General features: G+C 46.5%; 1 protein-coding gene across 10 annotated transcripts in view; it reads left to right on the forward strand.

Moving 5' to 3' along the window:
• The window catches only part of FOXN3 (forkhead box N3), a 408,764-nt gene that overhangs the window by 367,701 nt on the left and 30,536 nt on the right, over nucleotides 1-10,527 (forward strand). For 7 of the 10 annotated variants that reach the window (XM_024736280.1, XM_024736279.1, XM_024736278.1 and 4 more), the window contains one exon: nucleotides 6,706-6,771. The exons of 2 other annotated variants lie outside the window; for them this stretch is intronic. In XM_024736280.1, coding sequence (XP_024592048.1) covers nucleotides 6,706-6,771 — 66 coding nt within the window. The remainder of the gene's footprint in view (nucleotides 1-6,705; nucleotides 6,772-10,527) is intronic. One more of the 10 variants, XM_024736286.1, reaches the window with a different exon arrangement.

Raw genomic sequence — 10,527 nt, forward strand, 5'->3', positions numbered from 1 at the left:
ATCCAGAGGCTTATGCCCTGGGAGCATCAGACAGTTGGATTGGATGAGGTGTGCGTTCAAATGTTCAACATCTATTTTTCTAGCACCCCCTGTGCTCCAGGCACTGTTCTAGGTGCTGGGGATACAGCAGTGAAAAGGCAGAGAGGGAGGAGCCCTTGTAGCAGGGCTCACTTTCTTGCGAAGAATGTCAGAGAGAGTACGAGCACCTTGGTGTGTGCCTCTGGTTGAATGTGTACTGTGTCCGTATGTCCAGTAATTTTTTGGCCGAGTGTTTGTCATCCATTGTTTGCCTTTTTTTTTTAATGCTTCTTGAATCTCTTTTATTCAGTTACATAAAGACCTTTTATCATCCTGTAAAACATTTCAGATATGAAAGGGAGCAGGGAGAAATAGAGAAACCGTGATTTCTAAGAGAGCTATGATTGTTGGTTCTCAGGCTTTATCTATGGGAAAAGTTTCATTATCACTGTTTTGTTAGGTTGGTCAACTCAGAGATGCTAAGGATGGTACTCACATTTTTGCAGCCTTTCTATAGCAGTGAGGATTGAACCAGGGGTTTCTGGCCATCTTTTGTATTCTTAGTTTGTTAAAACAGATGGTCTCTGCAGTCACTCCCCTATGACCCCAGATCCTAGAGGAAGGGGCATGGATATAAACAGAAGCCACACCAAGAACCCACAACATACCCATGCCAGGCTGCATGGATTGCTCTGAAGTGGACCCAGCAGATGCCCAGAACGACAGCCCACCACACTCCAGGGACACTAGGATAGTGCCTTGCTAAGAGTGTTAACTGCCTCCAAAGGCCTTGGAGCAGATGCCCCATTTGGTAGATACTCCTTGGAGTCCATGGTTCTGGCAGCCGTGAGCTGGAAAGGGAGGAAAAAGTCAGGGGACATTATGGGGCATTATGGGTGGAGCCAGGAACTCTGTGGAATGAGATTTAAAACCAGTTCAGCCCCTCCCGTGTCTGTAGCCACCCGTCACCCTTTTGAAAGCAATGAACTCAGACCCAGCAAAGTGAAAGTCACATGTTGGTCAGCAGCAGCCCCAAGACTCAAACCCAAGAATATTCATGCCTCACCTTGTGCTCTTTCCGTGACACTCACAAAGGAAAAGCCTCCTCCCGGTGCCCAGAAGAAACTGTCTCCACATTTTGGTAAAATGAAGCACAATCTTTTTTTTTTTTTTTCCTTAAATCCAAACAGCTGAACCGTTGGTTCTGGAAACTTTGTTACCTGTTATTTCACTGTAGGATAACATAATTGTGTATATACCTTCAGGAGAAAGAGGATTTGAAAACATCTTTAAGATGTGTGACCGTTTTTCAGTCTCATAGTACAGAGAAGAGGTAATGTGATAAGACAACTGTATTAAAGATGAAAATTGAAATGGGCCGCTGGGAACCAGGCCAGAGGAGAAGTAACATTTGTTACTGAAGCATGAGAAAGGAGGAATTTTTTTAAATATGGGATTTGAGATTCGCTGGGTTTTAAGGATGGTCATTAAGCATCCATGATGGCACTCTTGATGTTTTACTGAATTAACCGAGTGGTAAATGATATGGCCTCTGGTATTAGGACGCTGAACTCGGTACTGCTGTGAAACACGCCCCCACCCCCTCCAAAAATAAAGAGGGTTGTGCTGCTCTGTTCTCCTGTCCCCCTCTGCCTCACCGACATTCCCCAGAGATACAACATAAAGGATACTTCTGCCAGGTGGATCTTCATTCCTAAAAAGAGTTCCTGGCCAAAATATCTTCTTCCTCTTTTCTTATGCTGGTAAGCTGGATTGAACCATCTTGGGGGTAGAATTCCTTTTTTTTAAGCCCAGGGAAAAATTTGACGCAGCCAACATGCAGCTCTTCCTCCCCGAATCTGGTCCTGGACCTTTCATCTGTCAGAATCAACCATGCCTCCAAAGCAAAGCATCCCTGGCTCCAGAACAGCTGTCCAGTCCCCTAAAACAGCTCCAGCCAAAAAGCTCCAGAACAAGCATCCTTGGTCAAAAGCATCCCACCAAGAAGATGTGCTTCCATCAGAAAGCCCCTTGGGTACCTAAGGACACAGACCACTGCCAGCTCTCTCCTGAGCACAGGGATTGAGAGGCTTTTAGGGACACCCAAAGTGTGCTCATGAAAACTAACACGTCACCAAGGTGGCAGCTGGGGGTGAGCCCCAGAAAGAGGTTGAGAAGTAAGAGCTGTACATGGCAGAGGAGGGAGAGATGGGGGCCATGCTGGTCCTCATGGGGAGGGGGGCCGGGAGAGAAGGAGGGGATTGCTGTGCTAAGGCGGTGTCTTCAGGGGCTCAGGATTTGTAGGGAGAAAGCAGTGTTCTGGGCGCAGGTTTCCCGTTACAAACGCTTTGTGTCTGCCTTCTGAGAGTCTGCAGTCTAAAGGAGAGGGAATGTCGGTACGAACACTGTGGTGTGTTTTTATGCATGAAAAAGTCACCACAAAAAAACTTCGGCTTATGTATACTAATATGACAGTGTGCCAAGATCTGTCATTAAGTGAAAAATAGGGGGACAAAGTTATCTGCAGAAGAGTATTTTCCACATGAACCAATTTTTAAAGAATAGATATGTGTACATGTGTAAGTGTATGTGTGCTGGTATTTCAGTGAATATATATAAACACCTGTATTTATATAGACAGTTACTGGACATATGTACCAAAAAATGTGAATCTGGGAGTGGGGAAGGCATTTATTTCTCAAATTATATCCACCTAGTGTATATATAATTATATATATATTTTTATTTTTTAAGGGAAAAAATCTTAGACATTTTAATAATACTGTAGCATCTCTTTAGAGAGGAGGGATGGGTGGTTTTCGGCTCTGAAGACTGAAACACGCACAGGATGCCTGGGTGTGACAAGTGTAAAGGTGTGTCAGATGTTTAGTAGAGGATCCGAGAGACTTTTTGACATAGAAACATGGCTGATTGAGGCTTCTTGAGGGCTGTCTGGTGTTTCTTCAACACACCTGGAGCCAAAGCTGGCCCTTCTAGCATTGATCTGTACAGTTCTGGGAGATCCGTGCTTAAGCAGCTTACTGGATCAAGAAAGAGGTCTGGTTGATTACTTCCATTTTCATTTATCTGTATCTGAGTATTGAACCCAGATAATGTTATATTTGATACACTAACAAATGAGACAAAAAGATGCCACTCAGGAGACAATTCTGTGCAGTTTTAGGGTAGGCAGAGATTTCTTAGTTGGGACACAAAAAGCATTGAGCTATAAGAGAAATCGATAAATTGGATTTTACAAAAATTTCAAACTTCTACTTATTAAAAGACACTATTAAGAAGCTAAACAGACAGGCCGTGGACTCAGAAAAATATATCTTGCAAAGGACTTCTATCTAGAATGTTTAAAAAAACCTTACAATTCAATCGTAAGAAATTTAACAACCCAATGAAAAAACAGGCACAAACTTGAACAGGCTTTCCACAAAAGAAGATCTACACATGGCCATTATGCACATGAAAAGATGTTCAACATCGTTTGTCAGTAGGGAAATACAAGTTAAAACCACGAGGAAATACCACGACACATCTAGAAAGACTCAAGTTGTAAAAGATTGACAAAAATGTGGAGCAGCTGGAACTCATACGTGGTACAGCCTCTTTGGAAAAGAGAATCAATCCTCTGTAAAGTTAAACGTACACTTACCAGCGGTTACCCAAGGGAATGAAAAGCTGTTCTCAGAAGACTGGTAGAAAAGTTCACAGCAGCTTTTTCTGTAAGTTCCCAAACTGGAATCAACCCAAATGTCCATCTACAGGTAGATGGAGAAACAAATTGTAGTGTATCCATACAATGGGGCACTACTTGACGGTAACGGTAGTAGGAATGAACTACTGACACCACAGCCTGGATGAATAACACAAAGCGAATCAGTAGTTGCCCAGAGCAAGGGTAGGGATGACAGCAAAGGGGCACAAGGAAACTTCGGGGTGCTGGAAATCTGTATCTTCACTCTCCTCTTTACCTTGATTATGGTGGTGGTAGAGCTGGTATAAAATTTGTCAAACTCATCAACCGGTACGCCAAGGATGACACTCACTGTATCCCCCAGGGAAGGGCTGGCACTGTCGTGCCAGGGTGTACACACCTGCACAAACTCATGATCACGTTTTCTCATACCATTTACACTTCTCATGTTTGCCAATTCACCTACCAAGATATCATGAGGGAGGAATCCCGTGCCTTGCCCTCCATTCCATCCTGCTCCTCGGGCTTCATGAGCAGGAACTGACCCATTCAGAATGGAGAGTGGGGCTTAGGAATTGATTATGAATGAAATAATGAGAAGACTGGGTGTTACATTTGCCCCAGATGCCTGGAGACCAGCAGGAGTGCCAAGGTAGCAACAGAATTCTTATCTGTGGAGGCCTCAGGCATGGCAAATCTGGTTGGAAGGAAGGATTGGAGGGCTTGTCCTAAAGCATCCTATTTTTACTTAGATTATATGTTTATTTGGCTTGGCTGGGTGGGGTGTGGGTAGGGGTCATGGGTGGATGTTACGAGGGTCTGAAGCATTCCCCATGTTGCCCTTGGGGCTGCCCCACTTAGGTTCGGTGAAATCCACGTGATGTTAATACTCTTGCCCTTTAAAGTTCTCTTTCTCTCCCTTCTTTTTCCTTCTTTCATTACATCTTTCTATCTGTGGCCCTTTACACCTTCCTCCTGAGGTCGAATGTGTTTTTGAAGAGTACGGAACTACTTTCTTTAGTTTTCTGGCAAAATAAGTAGGAAAAGACTCCGGACTTCTTAACTATATTTTCTCTTGTTCTGCCCACATCAAACCTCCTGGTCACTCAGGAAAACTCCAATGAGAGTGGCCTGGGGAGGTGGGGACCGTCCAGCCAGGCCAAACCTGGGTTGCCTGCAGCACTTGCATTCTCAAAGATGGCAAAGAACCTTTGCTTGGCGAGGGGAAACAGGCATGTTTTCTCATTCCTGAGAAAGGAAAGGCCCTTTCCAAAAAGAGGGACTAGGAGAGGAAGGCCTCAGCCCCCACAACCATGGCACCTCCGAGGAGCTGCTTGCTACCCATGGCTTGTGGGGTACCAGCAGTACCCTGACACTGTGAGCCCTTTGTCCTGGTGGGGACATGAGAGGGCAGGGACAGCGGCAACCCTGGGAGCACTGAGTGGAACTTTTAAGTTTTTTGGTTCATCATTCAACTAATATATATATTTTAACATCAGTGGGAATCGATGACTGTTTTAGGAGTTTCACCCCAGGAGTTGTCAAATAAGTTAACCTACCTGTTTCTCCTACAATATACTTCTTAAAATAAAATTTTACTCCATTATGAAGTGTTAAGTAATGGACCTCCTGCAGGCAAAATAGAAAAAGACCTGAAGAGTCAAGTTCCTTTGCCTTTGTTTGTTTTTCGGGTTTTTTTCTGTTTTGAGACACTGTCTTCTGAAACCAGAGTCAACCGTATTATTAATCACTGGTAGGGCTTTATACTGTATCACGTTACTCCCCGGGAATTAAACTGTACATATAAAGTTATGAAACATGTACTTTTTTAAACGGTAAAAAAGTTATTTTCTAACATAAAACCCCAGATAAAGTGCCATGGAGCCATTAGCAGTAAATTGAATTTTTTGGTATGTAATTTATACGAAAACTGACAAGTGCGACCCCGCCACCCCGCACCCCGTCATTAGTCATCGGTTTAGTGGATGCGGAGGTAGTAATCTTCAAGGGCAGGCATTTGGATGTAGACTTCCTTTATTTGGACCGGGCTCAAGCGGCAGCTCCTGTCACTCGGCCTCAGCGAATTTTACCCCAGGGCAGCTGGGACGCTGCGCTGGGGCAGATGTTCTTTTCAGCCTATTCAGTGACCATTCTTGGGGGTTGTTTACTGTTGCCATGGTGACTTTCATTTCCATAGCAGCAGAGCTGCTGTTTCTCAGAGGAAAATGAATTTAGTTATAAAAGGATAATATTTTTCTGTCTGTATATAACCTGCCATCTGTCAACCGGTGGATCAGAAAGGATTCGGAAACCTATTAAGACTGATAGCAATGAAGTGATGAGTTTTTTTTGGTCCCATATTAAAAGCAATAATAGATGTGGAAACAAATGTTGTCCCCTCAACATCAGAACTTTAATTTTTTTCTTTATATTGATGTGTGTGTGTTTAATGCCTTCACCGCCTCCACCACTGCTGCGACAACCTCATAAAATACAGTTTACATTCTGCTGACAAATGGAAATGACCGAATATCTTGTTTGTATCTCACTAGATGCAGGTGTATTTAGTGCTTTCTTTTCTTGGTGCTGTGAGCTTCCCTGGTTCATTAAAGATTCCGGTGGCTGAACTTTCTATTGTCACCCCACCCTCCTCTCCTCCACCCCCGGGGACAGAGCTGTGCGGGTGAAAAGATCAGCAACTTATCAGGAACATACAGTGCAAATTATGAAATTAGCAAACTGCGAAAAAAAACCTGTGGTTTATCTGAAAAACTTGCTAACATGCCCCTTAAATCTCATTCTAGAATAACATTCTTCCTTGCAAATCCAAATGGGAAGAAAAGTCACCTTTGGGATAGCTCCTCTAGTTCCTGGAATTTTTTTTCTCTGTTGCATTCATAAACTATAACGTGCAGGGGGAAAAACACCCACACACACCGGCCCCGTTGTAAATAATGTTGTTTATTGGTTGATTTTTCCAGATCCTGACATTGATGCTGCCAGTGCCATGATGCTTTTGAATACTCCCCCTGAGATACAAGCAGGTTGTGAGTAGATATTTCTATAGCCTACAGCACCATAGTTTGTGAACTTAACCTTCTCCTTTATATACCAGGCCATAGGAAGAACTAATGCTCAAGCCAACCTTCCCTTATAGAATCACTTTAAACTACCTCAGTGCATGATTACATACATGTGCGCATAAAGATGCAGCTACGCATATGTATGAATGAATGCATAGGTGTGTTTCCAAGATGAGAAAGTTCTAATATAATTTCAGGGCTTAAGACTTGGGGGCAGGGAAATGGACCCTGTAATGAGTCCCAGAGGAGAGACCCTTTGTCCTGCAGGAATTGTTCCTGTGAGTTTGTAGTTTCTGCTAGAAGAGGCTACAGGGGGCCAGCCTGACAGTCATGGAACTCAGCAGTGTCCGTTTTTAGACATTCCTCTCCCCTTGGGGACCTCATTAATAACAGGCTACCATTTAAGAGAGAGGAGAGGAAAATCTGGCGAGGCGAGGATGCAGGAGTTTGGAACAGCCTTAAAATGGAAACACTGTGGTGCCCCCCGCCCTGCGTCTTCCCCACCAGCTTTCCAGGGTGCCGCAGACAGAAGGGCAGGGCTGGTTTAGCGAAGCAGGGCTCCTATCTTCATCTTCTGTTGGCCCTTGAGCAATGTCAAGCTTGAGACATCTCTTTTCCTAACTTGAACTTCTCTTCTCTCCACCATCGGACGTTTCTCCCCACCTCTGGAGCTACAACATTGTTAGAAAGGTCTCCTTCCCAAGTGATGACAAATGACCCAAACGCAGACATCTGTCCCCCCCTCCTCCCAACCTGAGGCTAGCTTCTCTGGCACGTTCCACCCCCCACCAGAAGCCTATTGAGCAGATAGCCACCACGGGCCGCTCAGCTCGCTGGCAGAACAATTGCATCGCCGCCTCCTGTGCGTGAAACTCACGGCGTGGAGACGGCGGCGTGAAGCGGCACACCCTGCCGCGACGCCCACCAGGGCTGGCGCCCACCTGCCTCATTCTGAGCGCTGCATGGCCTCCTGAGCAAAGGGAATCCCCCGCTTCTGGAGCTGATAGGGTTTCCCACAGGAGAACATCTGTTCCCAGACCCTACCCAGGTGTCTTTTGATGCGGAGTTCCAGACCATCCCTCCTAGCCTTCTACTTGTCACAGCCTTCCAACAGCTTTAGGAAACTTGGCTCCTTCCTTACCTCGTCCATTCTTTAAAGGACCCAAGAGATGCAGCCAGGCATTCTCGGGAGAGACTCATCCATGTGCCGCGGGCTGCCGTTACCTGATCCTGAAGGCACAGAATTCTCATTCTCTCTTTGCTAAACCCAGCTTGCCGGCAGTTGACATAACGGCTGCCCACACCTCCGAGAAGGAAACACCACCGTAAGCAGATGTGTCCCGGTGCAGTCCTGTAACTAGCGGCTAACCTGTAGTGTGGGTTTCAAATGATGTTTGAAGTTACAAGGAAATGAAAAAAACAAAATCAGAAAAAAAAAAAACAAAAACCCTACATTCTCAGATGACTCTTGCAGGAAGAGTATAGACCAGACTGTAATTCAGTTACGGTCTGAAATGGTTTCTGAAATCGAGTTGCATAATTCATCATGAGGGAAGCGTACTGATTTTATCAGAGCCGTGTAAGGTTCAGGCACCTTCCTTTGCACCCAGCCGCCGCCCGCAGTGATCATTGGTTTAAAGAAATAACTTGGGGCTTCCCTGGTGGCGCAGTGGTTGAGAGTCCGCCTGCCGATGCAGGGGACACGGGTTCGTGCCCCGGGCCGGGAAGATCCCACATGCCGCGGAGCGGGTAGGCCTGTGAGCCATGGCCGCTGAGCCTGAGCGTCCGGAGCCTGTGCTCCGCAACGGGAAAGGCCACAACAGTGAGAGGCCCGCGTACCGCAAAAAAAAAAAAAAAAAAGAAAACGAAAAAAGAAATAACCTGATGAACTGGAATAATGGAGTTAACCAGGAAAAGGCAAAGGGATTGGTCATTAACAGCAGCTTTATAAAAATCCATTATCACTAGATTCTTGACCACAGATAGAAGAGGAAAAGGGTTGATCCTGATTAGCTGAGAAGTTAATTGTTTTAATGTTCTCATGGCCTAATGAACTTCTTCTCTCCCTTACTGTAACACAAACTGTAATCGTTATTTTTTTCAAGGTATCCATCGTCTTATTTACATTGAAATGCTGAATTTGAGTTTTCAGAGCACGTGCATGTCTTGAAGCTGTAGAGTCATGTAGGGCTTTCCTGCCGCGCTCTCACCACTGTGAGAAACCTGGCTGTAGCCTTCGTGAAGGCCCCCGCCAAGAGGGGGTCCCAGGGTCCTGGAAGGAAGGAACCAGGAAGCCCATAAAAGTCGTGGAAGGAGACACATTTGCAGGAGCAGCAGAGAAGTAAATTTAAGGACTGGGCAGAGGGTAGAACATCACCTTTATATTCACCTTCCTGTCTGACCGCAAGCCTTGTAAAATCCCCATGAGGCCAAGCTAGGGCATACTCAGTGGGCCGGATGTAAAGCCCCCCAAAATTGGACCAGTACCATCGGAAGGAAGTGAGTGTCCATTGAGCGTCCGCTCCAGGCACTTGGGGGAGCCAGGGGGTCCCTCCTCAGCCTTCCGAGAAACGCAGTCCAAGGTTTGTGTCTCCGACGCCAGGCCTCTCTTTTCACTTAGCTCTTCTTTGCCTCACTCTCCCTTCCCCTCCCTGCCTGATGTTTCTTGTCCTGGGAAGTGATGCAGTACCTCGCCTCCTGAAGGGAGACGCATTCCATACATACGGTGGTGAAGCCACCGTGCCCTACACTGCTGGCTTTGTGCAAAGCCTGGAAAAAGTGAGAGGTGACCCCTCGACCAAAAGGTCCAAAGGCAGCAGACACCCAGGCAGTGATGGAGTGTGGGCAGCCTACCGAGGGGTGTTTGTGTGCATGTGTCCCGGTGAGGATTTGTATGTGCATCACCCAGGTTCGGGGGTCCTGCCACTGCCCACGCGTGGGGAGCGTGGGTTCCTGTCTGCATGGAGCCTGCCTGTGTTCTCCCCCGTGTTGCTCCGTGGCTGGGCTCTGTTTATAGAGCTTCCTCGTGTGCTGCTATTTATAGCCCCTTGTTTTCACCTCCCAGGCTGTGTGATGCCCCTCTTTGAATGGCGGCCACCGGCCACCAACCTAGTCTGTCTGCCACTGGCACTCCCAGCCGTCGGAGGCTGTCCTGGATGGTTTGAAAGCCTTTTCCTTTGTCATTGCCCTTCGTAGCCAGTTCACTTCAGGTCACCAGACGGCAGCCACTTAGGTCTTTTCCACGCATCGTCCCTGCTCAGCATCTGCACAGCTTAGCTCGGTGCACACTGGCCTCAGTCTGGCTCTGAGCTGAGTAGTTCATAGAAAGGAAACTTCTCCAGAAGTTGACAAGAACCCCAGCCAGCCAAGACGCTTATCTTGGGGGAACCCGAACCTGCCCCAAGGGTGCTCACTGCACTATGTGTTGCTTGAGCTGGACTCCCTGTGGGTCCCCTCAGCCCCTCCCTGTGCTCTGATGCTTCTCTTTCTGTGAGGCAGCAGTGCACATCTAATCAAAACCTCAGGCCACAGCATTTTGTCTCCTCTGGTAGCACCAGCGGTAGTGTTATCTTTCTCAGACTTTCCCAGATTGCAGTATGGGGAACATTCTACAAGGTGTGCCGTCGTGTCTCAGGTGCTCTGTAAAACACTACTTCTGGAAAAATCCAAGCAGGACACTGCTTCCTCCTTATCTCTTAACTTTGTATCTTGCTTCTGGTC

This window comes from Neophocaena asiaeorientalis, unplaced genomic scaffold (assembly GCF_003031525.2).
Source record: "Neophocaena asiaeorientalis asiaeorientalis breed wild unplaced genomic scaffold, Neophocaena_asiaeorientalis_V1.1 scaffold152, whole genome shotgun sequence".
Taxonomy (NCBI): domain Eukaryota; kingdom Metazoa; phylum Chordata; class Mammalia; order Artiodactyla; family Phocoenidae; genus Neophocaena; species Neophocaena asiaeorientalis.